This window comes from Typopeltis vanoorti, chromosome 9 (assembly GCF_054136105.1).
Source record: "Typopeltis vanoorti isolate ZY-2024b chromosome 9, IOZ_Tvanoo_1.0, whole genome shotgun sequence".
Classification (NCBI taxonomy): domain Eukaryota; kingdom Metazoa; phylum Arthropoda; class Arachnida; order Uropygi; family Thelyphonidae; genus Typopeltis; species Typopeltis vanoorti.
The window spans coordinates 100,561,012-100,576,676 of NC_143557.1; the positions used below are offsets into that span (position 1 = coordinate 100,561,012).

A 15,665-nucleotide genomic window follows, 5' to 3' on the forward strand; every position below is an offset into this window, starting at 1 on the left:
GGTTCCATCTAGCAATTGGTGTTCCGCTGATGACTGGGATTGATGTGCCTGTCTCTATTAGTGTAAGACAATGCTGACTGTTAGGAAATCTATTGAGGATGGTTAGTTTCTAGTTGTTGGCAAAGGGTGGTCTTCAGAGTCTTTAGAGACTATGCACAGATCTGGGATGTAGGTTCTGTTCCATCTGGTTGAGTAGAGAGTGCCTTCCTGCTTGGCATCGTAAATCAAATACAGGTTATATGTATCCATCCAGTTAACTAGATTATTACCATCTCGGTTGTTAGAGGAATAATCCCACATGGTGTGATAAAAGTTGAAGTCACCAACATAGATAGCAGGGTGAGGTGGTGGTCAGTCCATCTGATCAGGCCAGGATTGCAATGGTGGTTTGTAGACGTTGTAGATGGTGGTATTTTGAACTTTAATACCTATGGAGTATTCTGCATCAGGTACATATTGGGTTATGTTCTTGAGGCTGGGCCAGATGTAGGTTGCCAAGCCATGCTTGGGATGGCAGTTATAAGACATGAGAATTAGGCCTGGGATCTTTAGTTCTATTGAGGGTTCTGTCAGGCACATGGTAGTTCGGAGCTTGCCCTCCACCCAAACGAGCAATGCGATCCTTGTTATTCCAGGCGACGATTAGCCGGCTTGGAGCTTTTTAAGTTTTGTATTCATCATAGTTGCTGTAAGTGGTCCAGGTGGCTTGGTACCTTTGGATGCCTTGTTGACTAGTCATTACAAACACATGACATAAAGATGTGCATAAATTCACATAGAGACACACACAAAAGAAGAGAAAGTGCTATCAACTCAGATATTGTAGATAATGATATCTTCACACTAGTTAATTACACTAATTCAGGATACAAAACTACACAAGGGATTTGAAATAAGAGAAAGGAGGTTTTAGTATTGGTCAGCTTGACTTGGCTAAAAGTTATAGGCATCAGTGAGACCTGTTTGACAGAAAATTATATAGGGATAGAATGTAAAGTGTATTGTATTTCCAGGGAGGATGAAGGAAATAGAACAGGAGGTGGAGTATTGCTGATGATAGCTGAACTACAACCAACAAAATTAGAAGTTAAAGAGGATTTTAGGTCTGGAGATAGTTTATTTGAAGCTGTCTGGTGTAAGATAAAAACCAGTAGGACAAAATATATTGTTGGTTGCTGCTGTTTACTAGGGTCCACAGGAAGATGTAGATACCATGCATTGGCAGATTAGTACATTGAGTGCAGGCTGAATAATTATTATGGGAGATACCTGAAACATCATATACATATATATATATACATATATATATATATGTATATATATATATATGTATATTTATTCCCATATATATACATATATATATATATATATATCTCTTCCATGATATATATATATATATCATGGAAGAGACCAAAGGGAGGTTTGGGAGTGCTGGATCTGTTAATAGCATCAGAAGATATATCCATAACCAAGGTAGACACCCTGCTTCCAATTGGAGAGAGTGACCATACACATACAGTCTTGTTTGGGAATGTTTCATGTGAAGTGCCTCAGGATTCTGTATACTAGGGCCACTAACTTTTAATTTGTATATTAATGAAATATGAACAGATTTAAGGGAGAATATTCAGTTGTTTATTGATGGTGCAAAATGGTGAGAGGTAATAGTTGATAAAGGTGATGTAGATATCCTGCAGGGTGATTTAAATAAATTGAAATTTTTGGCCAAGGATAATGATTGTTGATGTAATGTTACAAAATGTAAGGTCTATGCAACCTTTTCAACCTTTGAGTTGAAAAGGTTGCATAGTATGCATCACATTGATGGTACTGGATTGCAGAAAATTTATGAGGCTAGGGACTTGGGGATAATGGTGGACAGAGAGAGTTGAAGTTCAGAACTCATATTGCAAAAGTTGGTAAAATAGCTCAAAGAATTACTTGGATCTGGAAAAACATGCTAACAAATACAGATAGGTAAGTTAACCTTCTTTATAAGGTTGTGATTTGGGCCACATCTTGACTACTGTGTACAAAAGTGGATTTCTTGGGGAAACAGGAGGTTTATAGAGAGGTTTCAGAGACAATGGACCAAGCTGGTTACAGGTCTGTGGAATTCTTCCTATGGAGATAGGTTGAAGGTGTGGGGGTTAAAGTTTAGTTGACAGGCAGAAAAAATGGGACACGATAGAAAGTTATAAGATATTAAAGGCGTTTTATAAAATTGATGCAAAGGAAATTTTTTAATATGTGACAAATAAAGAACTGGGGGGGGGTGGTCATCCATGGATATTATGTAGGAGTGGTTTGTAAAGGTGAGTGGACTGGATTTGTTTGCATGGAGAGTGGTGAATGAAAGGAATGGATTGCCAGAATTTGTTTTGATTGCCCTGAGAGTGAATGAGTTTAAGGAGAGGTAGAATAGGTTGTCTGTGTATAAAAGTTAGTGTGGGTCAACCTACAATGAGTTGAATCTCCAGATTCCATGGAAATATTGTATTATAATAATAATAATGCAAAGCACACTTCCTTTTGGACATGCATGTAGTCTAACCATAAATACTATTACAACTTGAACAGCACATAAATCTTTAATCTATCAGTAAATTATTTACAGCTTTCAGCACATATAAACCATATGTATATAGCATACAACATGCATGTAGCATGTTATATGCTATATACATATACATTCAATGTTTGAAATGTCCCCTTTTTGCCTTCACGCACACCCGAAGTCTGTGAGACCACATGTTGATAGTGGCATGCACAACATCTAATAGAAATGCTGCCACTGCTCGCTCCAACTCCACCTTTAGACTTGCAATGCTAGGTTATCATTTCTCTCTGACCACAAATTGAAGTCCAACAGATTCGGATTGGGGCTTACAGACAATCAATCAGATGGTGATATTAGTTCAGGCACATTCGTCTCGAACTACTGTTGTGTGGTCCTTGCCTTGTGTGCAAGGGTGGAGTCCTGTTGAAAGATCCACTGTCTACTGTGAAACATGGTGTTGTTGTTGATGATCCATACCACAGGTTACAGCACGTTGTCTTGATAAACTTTAGTGGAGTTTTTGACTCCTTTCTTGCAGAAATGCAACTTGGATACCCTGTGACATGTCACAGGGTATCACTGTTGCATTTCTATCAAACTATCACTGACATGGTGATGACCTCTCTGAATCCTGGGTGCTATGGCAAGTGCTGTACACCCATCCGTGGCTTATACTCGCTCATTTTGGCAGTTAAACAACTCTTCAGGGTGAAAATCTTCTCATCTGTGAAGAGGATATCTCTGTGTCTGTTGTTTGCAGCCTACTGCTGGAGGAGCGACTTTGATTTTATCATCCTCTGCCTCATAAGCTGTGATCAGGAACCGCCCAGTAGAATGTCAATAGGCTCTCACCCCTAGTTAATCAGTTAGTACACATGACATCATTCTCTGTGCAACGTTAATGTCTCTCTCATAGCATCACTTTCGGCATTCTCACAGGATTATGGTGGACATGTTTTCACAAGGTGTTGTGTCCTTATGCAGCATGGTTGCCCTGTTCTTTGGTGGTCAGATACATCTTCTGTATCGTTATAATGGTTAATAGTCTGATACACAAACATCCTACTGATCCCAAGTATTTTTTTAGCTTTTTGAAAATAATAGGTTGCTGCATTCCAACCTTGTGAAGTGTTATTATAGCTATGCGATTCTCATAATCTCTCCACTGTTAACCCGTACAGCTAGACAACTCTCACTCTACTTATAAACACTTGAATGTTGACTGTGCACAGCATCATGAACAGAACAGGGCTCGCATAGTTCTATGTGCAGTGTAAGGGTGTGTGGAATTTGTGACATTATATATGGTAAGACTGTATATTGCTATGCATTATGGGAAGGGTCACTACTCAGGTGACTTTCCTCCTTTATTGAGGATTTCATTGGTTCAGCATCCTCAGGGTTACAAAACCTCTTGAGCAATCCAAAAAAGGTCACTCTCTGATGTTGCGCAACAAAAAATGCTATAAATCTCTTATCTCTTGGCTCAGGCTCACATAACTCCAGGAAATAAATAGGTGGTGGGCTTTGCTGAAAAGGTCACTCTGATATAGCTCAAACAAAAACTTAGATATCCCCTACTTATCTCTTGGTGCAGCCCCTCAGAGTCTCGGGCAAAACCCACCACCATGCCAGTGCTCAGCTCTATGCAATAAAAAAAAAAATATTTTTTTTTATTTTTGTTTAATAAAAACAGGGGGAAAAAAAAACTGTAAATAAATGCCTGCCAGTGTTCAAAGGCCTATTGTTCCACCCATTCCCTCCATACAAACATTATAAAAATGTAATTAGTGAGAGAGCCAAACTCAAGAAAATACTAAGGTTGGACCAATGCATAAGTCATATATTTTCCTTACACAACTATTCAATCGCTGTAGAGATTGTTAGCATTAGTTAGTTTCCTATTGGCCAAAGGTTATTGGTATTAGTGAGACATGGTTGACTAAGGATGATATAATTATTTGTATAAAAAGTGAAGGTTATAGTATTTTTAGGGCAGACAGAGCAAATAGAATGGGTGGAGGGATATTACTGATGATATCTGATGAGTTGCAGCCTAGTAGAGTGCCTAGTCCAATAGGAAATCAGTAAAATGGAAAACAGTGCTTTTGAAGCTGTTTGGTGTGAAATACAAGCTAATGGGATAAAGTATTTGGTTAGCTTCTGCTATAGGCCAGGAATGCAAAGGATGATGTGGGTGATATGTATTGGCAAATAAATTCAATAAGGAGAGAGCAGGTAATTATTATGGGTGACTTTAATTATGGAGATATAGATTGGAAGAAGGAAATGGAATTTATGCAGCTCTTTAGGGATCATTACCCAAGGTATCATGTAATGGAAGACACAAGGGAATCGAGAGTGTTGGTCCTTGTGATTACATCTGAGGATTTTTGTATAACTAAGATGGACAAATTGTTGCCAATCAGTGAGAGAAATCATTCTCTTTTGACCTGGGAGATGGCTAAGCATGTGGAATTTTCAGTAAAGAAGGATTTGAAGGAATTATAAGGCTTGGAGCTACGAGAAACCTATAAAATTGCTTGGAGCAGTACCATGGAAGGATATATTTCAGGGAAAATATGTTAGTAGTTCATGGGAAGTGGTAAATGGATGTTTGAAAGAACAAGTAGCTAACTGCGTACCAAGAGTTAAAAGAATTAATAAACTGGGAATTAAATGGATGAGTTACAGCATTAAGCAGGAGTTTAAAAGAAAGAGAAGAATGTGGAAGAGATTCATAGATAGAGGTGACCAGTAAGTCCATGAGCAGTATAAAGTACAAGCCAGAAGAGCTACAGGTATAAGGTAAAGTATGGTTATGGTAAAGATAGAAGAAGTCGAGGTACATAGGATCTTACAGAATCTGGATGTCAATACAGCTGGAATTGGATGAGATATCAACTCATGTATATTATGAGAATGTACTAGGGAATTGGCAGTCCTTTTGACTAAATTGTTTAATCTGTCTCAGCTCGTGTCGAGTACAAGGGAATGGAAAGATGTAAAAATAGTTCCATTTCATAAAGGTTGATCCAAGACAGAAGTAGGTAATTAGAGACCAATTAATATTTCAGGAGTGGTGATCAAAGTATTGAGAAGTTGGTTAAAGACAAAATTAAAGATTGCATGGATAAGAATGAGATATTGTATGGGGGGGGAGCACAGCTTTGTGAAGGGTAGGTCACATTTCACGCTAGTGATCCATCTTGGGTATTCAAAAATATTATCACCATCAAACCACCAAGGAATCAAAAGACTCAGTGTGGGAGGTTTCGCTGTCACACACACACACTCTCATCTCATCTCATCATAACTTCTCTTAAATGCATTCACTGTCTTTGCACTCACCACACTCTTAGGGAGTGAATTCCAATAACCACTCTCCATTCAAAAAATAAAAATAAAAATTTACTCTTCACCATCCCACCCCCACTCATACTCTTCATATACAATGTCCAGGGATTGTCTCTATCAACTTGTATATCTAAGTCATATCCTCTCTCCTATCCACTACATTCTACAAATTGCATTTCCTCAATCTGCCCTTACTCTCAACATCCCAGAGACCAGAAACAACCTTAGTCAATGGTCTCTGGATTCTTTCATATATCTCTTCATCTTTTTGAAAACTAGGTGACCTAATTTGTGCATAGTACTCCATATGCAGTGGAATGATAATAGCTTATTTCTATATGTCAGTGTCCTCTTCACTTCCATAATCTATTGTGCTATCCACATAATTTTAGCAATGTGTTCCAGAAATTTTATGTGTTTGTCCACCACATCCCCCAGATCTCTCATCTTCTCCATTTCCTCTAAGATATCCCTCCCAACTGTTATACTCTGCATCCCATCTTTTCTTCTCAAATTTTAAAAACTTACACTTTTCAACAGTGACCTGTTAACCTCATTAATTTACCCCACCAGTTCAAGTCCTTTTGCAAAGCCACATCTGTTCTACTTCTTGTAAATCTTCTCAACTTTGTAATATCTGCAAACAACTGTATGTCACCATTCAAACCCTTTCCACTATCATTAACATGTAAGTGAAACAGCAGTGGACTCAGAACAAACCCTTGGGGCTCATCACTAGTGACCCTCCTCTTCTGGGACATCTGTCTCCCATACACAACCTGCTGATACCTGTCAGACAACTAATCTCTAATCCAGTGCACTAATCTACTATGCAACCCCATCTGTTCCAATTTAATTACTATCTTGTTCATGTGGCATTCTATCGAGGGCATTTGCAAAATCTAAAAATACCACTGGTATGCATCTCCCTTGTTCAATGCAATTGTCATCTTGTTATAATAAGTAAGTAGTTTGCTAAACGTACTCCTCTAGCAAACCTCTAGTAAACAACTCCAGGCATAGATTGACCTATAATTCAAAGCCTTCACCATATAACCTTTCATATGTAGAAAAGTTGTGACTCTGATTTATGCTTTATTTCTTCATTTATTATCAAATAGGGTATATTTTTGCAATTTTTCTCATAAATTTTATTACGGCTGCTATTCTTATCGTTTTGTTTTATTGTCCAAATTTCACTTTCATATAGTAGTGTTAGTAAAGCTAGTGTATTATAAAAGTTTTAATCAAGTTTTTACAGGTTGGCTTTAAGCACAGAATTTATTACTCTTGTTGTTTTTAGAAATTTTGTAATTTTCATATTTGTCCTTTTCATCTTCATATGAAATCTTGTATCATAAATATATAAAAGAATTAACTTGTTCTTGAATTTTGGTATTGATTCGTATTTTACTTCTAGTTAGGTCTTGATCTTTGTTAATCATTTTAAAAGCAGCAGTTAGCTAGAACTGTAAGGATTCTAGCTGCTGTTTTTTATATGACTTCCACCCATGAAAGGTCATAAACCTGTAGTACATTAGTGCCACGAATGGGCAAAGGAGGTTTATTTATTTTTTTACATAATCCTGCTCTTATAGACTAAACAAGGAACTTTTTTTCAAGCCACTTTAGTCCAGTAAGTGGGGAAGTATTCTCACCAGGTGACAAAAATTCCTCTCACCTCGAGACAGTTGCAAACATCTGCCCATGGCATTCAAACCCACATCCTATTAGTTGAAGAACAGGTATGCTAACTTGGCCAACCATGCTGGCAAATAAGTAATAGAGATTCTGTGCATTTAGGTCAGATACTTTTATAGCTCTCAGCGTGAGACTATGGTCTAGATTTGTAATGGTTTAAAAAATTTTCATGTTTGGACTTCTCAGCAAGGTTCTTGGATTATCTAACCCTTAATTACCCCCCCCTCCCCCCAGGACTAATGTGTTGTTGGTTTTCTAACCTTTTATGGATCGGAATCTCGTTAAAAAATATATATACGAGGGTTGTTCGATAAGTCTGTGCAAAAACGAAGAAAACATAAGTTTTTTGGAACAAACATTTTTTATTTTTCAACATAGTCTCCTTTGAGGTCTATCCACTTAGTCCAACGATACTCGAGTTTTTTGATCCCGTCCATATAGCACGATTTGTTCAACTCTTCAAAAGTTGTTTTGGCAATGACCTCATCGTTTGATGAAAATCTCTTTCCTTCCAGCCATTTTTTTCATGTTTGGAAACAGATAGTAGTCTGAGGGAGCCAAATCTGGAGAGTAGAGGGATGCAAAAGGACTTTGTAGCGTTAATCAAACAATATTGTGGTCACAATTGCAGAAGAGGGAGCGAGTGCGTTGTCATGGTGAAAAATAATCTTTTTCGCCAGGTGTGGTCGTTTTTCCTTTATTTCATTATTTAAACAATCCAGCAAAGACTCATAATACATTCCGGTAATTGTTTTGCACTTTTTCAAGAAGTCTATGAAGATATGCCACGAGCATCCCAGAAGACGGTGGCCATATCCTTTCCTACTGACGGAACGGTTTTCGCTTTTTTTTTTGGTGCAGATTCCCCACTTGCAACCCATTATTTTGACTGTTCCTTGGTCTCAGGCTGGTAGTGATGAATCCATGTTTCGTCCACTGTTACGAAACGACGCAAAAATTCCTCTGGGATTCTGTTGAAAAAGCTTCAAGCTGTCCTTGCAACAGTTCACACATTGATGCTTTTGATCCAGTATGAGCAAACATAGCACCCATCTTGCGGATAGTTTTTTCATAGTAAATGTTCATGCAAAATTACGCACACAGTCATTTGAGATGCCCACAGCCTTAGCAATTTCACGCACCTTCATTCTTCTATCATCCATCACCATATCATGAATTTTTTCAATAATTTCTGAAGTAGTGACCTCAACAGGGCATCCAGAACGTTCAGCATCACTTGTGCTCATATGGCCACTTCGAAAGTTACTAAACCACTTATAAACCGTTCTAATCAAAGGTGCAGACTGACCATGTTTAACAAGCTTAGCTTTGGTTTCCTGATCCATTTTGACTTTCAAAAAGTAATGTTTAATCACTACACGAAATTCTTTCTCATCCATTTTTCGCAAAACACGGTACTTAATCGATTCAAATGAACGCCAAACACAGAGTAATACGAGGTGGTATCAAAAAGTTTCAAGACTAGCTCTGTTTACGAGAAATTACTTTATTTATATACATTTACTCACTATCACCTCAAAATAGTCCCCTTGCATATCGATACGTGCTCCCAGCGTTCCTGCCACTTCTGAAATGTGTCCTGGAAGTCTTCTTTTTGAAGCGTCTCAAGCACCTTTTGCGATTTGCGCTGGATCTCTGCAGTGGTATCAAAACGGCGCCCTTTGAGCTGGATCTTCATCTTCGGGAAGAGGGCGAAGTCCGCAGGAGACAAATCTGGCGAGTAGGATGGGTGCAGAAGTGAGATCATGTTGTTTCCAGCGAGAAACTCACGTGTGAGGAGAGCTCTGTGACAGGGTACATTGTCATCGTGGAGCATCCAGTTTTTTGCACGCCAAAGATTCAGTCGCTTTCGCCGAATGTCCTCCCTCAGATACCTTAAAACCTGGCAGTAGAACTCGCTATTGACGGTCTGGCCCCTGGGGATGAATTCTCGATGCACAATGCTGTGAATGTCAAAAAAGATGATGAGCATCCACTTGGTCGAGCTGCAGACCTGCCTCGCCTTTTTCAGTCATGGAGGTAATGGGCTCTTCTACTGTGAAGACTGTTGCTTGGTCTGTGGGTCGTACCCGTACACCCAAGTTTCATCACCGGTAATGATCCTCGACAAGGACAGGTCATCCATGGCATGCTAATGGAGTTCTTGGCAGACTTCGGTGCGGTGTTCCTTCTGCTCCTGGGTCAGCAGCCTGGGGACAAACTTGGCAGCAACACAGCACATGTTCAAATCACGTCAGGATTGCCTGGACTGTTCCATATGACACACTGACAATGGCAGCAATGTTATGAAGTGTTCTCCGACAATCCTCATGCACAAGTTACTGAATGGTTTCGACATTTTCAGGGATTGAGCTCGTTGAAGCGCGCGTGCCACTCAAAACACCTAGAACAATTCATTGCAGCATCGCCATAAACTTGCCGAATCATTTCAAACGTCTCTGTGGAAGATTTGTCCAGTTTCATGCAGAATTTCATGTTTGCTCTTTGTTCCAACTTGTTGTCCATGATGAAATCGCAGACGTGGTAACTCACCTGGTCAGAATAGCACCAGTTGCACAGCTCCCGATGTACAAAGGACAATGTCTTTTGACACACTGATTTATGAAGGTCATTGCTCCCTGTGACTTTGTGTGCAGCCTTGTGCTGTCATCTGTTGGTGTTACAAAACTAGTCTCGAAACTTTTTGATACCACCTTATAGATCTATCTGACTGAAACTTAGTGTATCATCCTCCAACAGTTGCCAGCAAATAAAAATAACCTTGATACGTACTGGTGTGGCAGCATCTCTTAGACTTTGCACAGAGATATCAAACAGCCCTCATATATATATATATATATTTATTTATTTATTTATTTATTTATTTATTTGTATATAATTAAATTTAGTGTTGTAGCACATGTTAATTTTGATATATGTTTCCTTTACATTTCAAGAAACTTTTGATTTGATTTTTCTTTGTATTAGTGTGAAATTAGTTTCATTGTTTGCTAACTTGGCCAATCATGCTGGCAAATAAGTAATAGGAATTCTGTGCATTTAGGTCAGATTCGTTTTTTAGCACTCAGCATAAGGCTATGCTGTAGATTTGTAATGCTTTGAAAATTTTCATGTTTGGACTTCTCAGCAAGGTTCTTGGATTATCTAACCCAGCGGTTTTTCCCAAACTTTTCCTACGATGGAACACCTCACAAATCCTGAAATTTTCACGTAACACTTTGGTTATTTTGTAATCTATTAATTAATAATTAATTGTTAATTTAGCTGATTTTTATTATTAATTAATAATTGATTATTAATTAAACATAAACATCATTAAATTAATTTGTGCCTGATTTTCATTGACATATCCCATTCTGATCACCAAAAATTTATGATATTATAAGTTCTTACGAGTGAATGCAGACTTTTTCTCCTGTGTGCTGGTAGTTTTCCCCTCCTTTTGTACATCCTGGAGATCGCTTTGTAGGCTGGTGGTAGATGACTCACTATCTGTTGCATCACAAAAACCTTCATTAAGAGATTTCTTAATACCAAAATTAAACAAAGTTCCTTGTCTCTTATTCATATTAAAATTTAAATCTGCAAGCCTATTACTTTTAAAAAATCACGCCGCTATGGTTTCGAAACTTTCACCGTACAATACGAACTTGCAAAGAAAGTATTCAGTATTACTAGATTTCAGAACCGGATACAGACTACCTTGATCTTCAATTTTAGTGGAAAAATTTCTTTATACTTCCTTGCTGATTGGTCACTAACATTTGCAACACAGATGTTATTTCTTTCAGTTTTGAGAACAGAGGATATGCCACCCATTGTTGTAATCGGCTTGCAGGCAAATTTTATGATCGGTTATAAACAGCAGTATTCTCTTTCCCGATTGTTGAAAGATTTCGATATGTGAAAATTAACAATAATTCATGAATATTTCCATGTTTAAAAATATGCCGTTTGGTTACTTACATTTGCTACAGTCATTTCCTTCAGTTTTGAGAACAGAGAATACTCTGCCCATTGTTATAATCCACTTGCAGGCAATTTTTATGACTGGTCATAAACAGCGGTATTCCCTTTCCCAAATGTTGAAAGGTTTCGATGTGTGAAAATTAATGATACACAGATATTATTAGGCATTCTGGGTCTGAGCTTTTCGACATATTTACGAATATTATTCTCCTCAGAATATTTCCACTATAAAATATTTATTCATGAAAAATGCTTAGAAAATTAAAATGACAAATTCCAGGAGAACTTCTTGCGGAACACAGTTTGGGAAACCCTGATCTAACCCTTAATTACCCCCCCCCAGGACTAATGTGTTGTTGGTTTTCCAACCTGTTATGGAAAAATATATATGTATATATATTTATTTATGTATATATAATTAAATTTAGTTTACTCCTTTATCCAAGTGTGAGCAAACAAAGTTTGCGCTTGAAAGTATCTTCAGAACTGGGGTAAGGTAGTACAACACTGGGAAACTCGTTGCAAAGGTGGAGCAAGATAACATCACTCCTATATCAGTATCTCCCATAATGCAAAACACATCTTCTTGCAGATATGTATAATGTTATGCATTAAGGGGAGGGCCACTACCCAGACTAGTTTCGACCTTTATTGAGGTCTCTTCAGGGGGGGGGGAGCCAGGTCCAGACGTGGAGATACCAGGCAGAAGTAATAGCAAGTTCATCTCTACCTATACAATTTAGTTTACTCCTTTATTGAGCAAACAATGTTTGCGCCTGAAAGTATCATCAAGACTGGGGTAAGGTAGTACAACACCGGGAAACTCGTTGCAAAGGTGGAGCAAACTAGCATCACTCCTATCTCGGCGCAACTTTGTTTGCTCACACTTTGATAAAGGATTAAACTAAATTTGTTATAGTCTAACCAAGTGAAAAATAAACTTTCAACATCTTTCTCTAAATCCAGAGTAATTTAATAAAAAGGTGGCAACTCCTATAGGTAGAGATGACCTTGCTATTGCTTCTGCCTGGTATCTCCACGTCTGGGCCTGGCTTCCACTGAAAAGACCTCAATAAAGGTTGAAACTAGTCTGGGTAGTGGCCCTCCCCTTAATGCATAACATTATACATATCTGCAAAGAGGTGTGTTTTGCATTATGGGAGATACTGAGATAGGAATGATGTTAGCTTGCTCCACCTTTGCAACGAGTTTCCCGGTGTTGTACTATCTTACCCCAGTCCTGAAGATACTTTCAGGCGCAAACTTTGTTTGCTCACACTTGGATAAAGGATTAAACTAAATTTATTATAGTCTAACCAAGTGAAAAATAAACTTGTGACACATGTTAATTTTGATATGTGTCCTTTACATTTCAAGAACCTTTTGATTTGATTTTTCTTTGTATTAATGTAAAATCATTTCCATTGTTTGGAAAGTGCTAGTGTGTGTTTTGTAATTTTCTTTGATTTTTATTTTTGTTCTTATTTCAGTGTATAAGTACAGCGAGTGGAGAAGGAAAGCATTACTGTTACCCTCATTTTACTTGTGCAGTAGATACTGAGAATATTCGACGTGTTTTTAATGATTGTAGGGACATTATACAAAGAATGCATCTGCGCCAATATGAACTCTTGTGATGGCTCATGTCATTGTTTTTACTATACTGGCTTAGGTGTCATTCAGACTTCACTGCATGAAGGGTGGTCGATTTGAGTTATCAGCATGTCTGATCAGGCCGGAAAAAAACCTGTCCAAAAATCCATACAGGCCAAACACCTGCCATTTTTTGATACCACCCACCATGTGCATCATTCCCAGTGCTGTATGTATGTATGTGTGTGTGTGTGTATATGTATGTGTGGCATACATGACTTATTATGGCAAGAAATGACCACAAACCATCTGGAACATCCCATTCTGGAATGGGATTTGAATTGCATAACTTGTCATCTTGTGGCACAAGATTTAGCTTTTTGGAAACGGCATACCTTCACATCATTTGCTTTATTCCTCTCTCCTACCACACTATTAAGCATAGTAAACTCTAATATTCAAGTTCAGATTTAGGTTTTATGATTGATAATGTAGAAATAAGAATTAAATTCATGCTTACAAATGATTTCTTTTCAGAATAAATTGCTTCAGTAGAAATGAACTCAAAATCATTCTCATTTTTCATTGATTAGTGATACAGCATTTTTCTTAAATCAGATTTTATTCTTTTGTCTTTGTTAGCAATATATATATGTAAGTTTACTCTGTATCAGTTTGTTTGTACAGCTCATAACAGTATTTGTAAGTACAATGATGTGTTCTTTTCTAGTCTTTCTGTACTGTGAAACTGATTTTAGATGAAGATAATGCATTTAATTTACTCAAAATTGAAATGTTGATTATGGTAATGCTGCACATTTAACAGTATTTTAAAACCATGCTCACCTTTAACATATTATTTTTTATTGTTTTCTTCATTGAACTGGTACGTGAAATTTGAGAACATTAACTCACTTTTATGGTTTTGCCTTCATCAACGGTAATTTCTTATTCAAGTTTTCTCGAGTTATGTGCCATAAAAATCCTCAGGAGAATTACTTTTTTCTTTTTAACAAAAATTGTTCTTTCACTAAAAGGTTTTGCCTAAAAGAATAGCTTAAATTGTAATAATAACAACAACAAAAAAAAAAAAAGATGACATAGAAATGATGTATTAGATCTGAAGGATTTAATTTTTACAGGAACCTCAGCTTGTGTTTAAGGGAGAGAGATGCTGACTGTGTAATATATATATAATAGAAGACAATTTGCACACAATCATTAAAAAGGCCTAGTTTTTTTTAATACTGTGGTACTGTGAATATAAATGATTTTGTTTCAAATGTTTTATAAACATAGTAACACTTTAATCATATCTTAATAATCTGTTAAATATGTATTCTTTACATCTTCCTGCCCAAATTGAGTGGGTTTGTACACTTTCCCATTTTTCTGTCTGTGTATTTGGTACAGTGTACGTATACTTACAGTTGCTTGTTTATAAGTAGACAGTGCCTTCCATGAGTTTTGTGAAGATTATGAATGAGAGTTTAATGACATGAAGCATTTTCTTACTTGCATATCATTATATGTTGGAAAAATGGTTTCACAAGGATTCAGTAACCTTCTATACCTTTCTCTGTATTCTTTTGTATAATAACATATCTTATTTAATTAACTATTATTCTTTCTTTACAAATGAAAAGATACCATTAGAACCACGTGTCACACTTTTTTAAATTAATGTTTATGGAAGAGTAATCAGCTGATATTTTTATAACTTCCAGCATTTTGTTCATTATTTGGAAAAGAGGCTATATTTAATAATATAAAAATTTGCATGATCATCTTTTACATTATTTTTTTAATTATTGTTGAGCGTAACAGTAAACAATAATATGTATTTGCAAAATATGTGCTGTTACCTTGTAATAATAAAATGAACTGAAAAGTTGGGGTAATTTATATAGATATACACATTTAATCAGGTTCTTTTGTATATTGTTTATTCTTCCTAAATAGAAAAACACAGAATGAAACTAAAAAACTTAAATATAGTTTAATGTATTATTGCTTTGTATTTTTCTTAATTCTTAAATAAAAATATATATTTTATAAGATCACAAAGTTTATTTCATTTGATTTGATTAAGAGTTGTATGAACTAAATAAAATGGTTGTACCACTGAAATAATGCATTTACATCATTTGGACAGGGAAAAAAAAATGCATAATTTATAGCATGTTATCGTGTAATATAGAAGTTATGTTTTTATCTTTAATGTCTTTATCACATTTTCAGCATATTAAAGCACCAGATTGAGAAAATTCATATTTTATTTATATTTAAGTATATTATGATACATTCAAATGGATTAAAACTTTTGTTGTTGTTGTTATTTAATAAAGAGTATATTGTGATGCCAAAAAAAAAAAAAAAAAAAAAAAAAAAGTCTGAGATATCAGGTATTTCAAATACAAAATTTGGAAATTTTAAAAGGAAATAAAAATTGTTAAAGAATATT

The 15,665-nt window shown here is 36.4% G+C and overlaps 1 protein-coding gene across 1 annotated transcript in view; it reads left to right on the plus strand.

The window, feature by feature from the left end:
- Positions 1-15,125, plus strand: part of LOC150103302 (guanine nucleotide-binding protein G(s) subunit alpha-like) — a 253,593-nt gene extending 238,468 nt beyond the window's left edge. Inside the window, exon 11 of the mRNA XM_090397340.1 lies at positions 13,099-15,125. Within this exon, the coding sequence (XP_090253466.1) occupies positions 13,099-13,245 (147 nt within the window). The 3' untranslated portion in view covers positions 13,246-15,125. The remainder of the gene's footprint in view (positions 1-13,098) is intronic.
- The last annotated feature ends 540 nt before the right edge of the window (positions 15,126-15,665 follow it).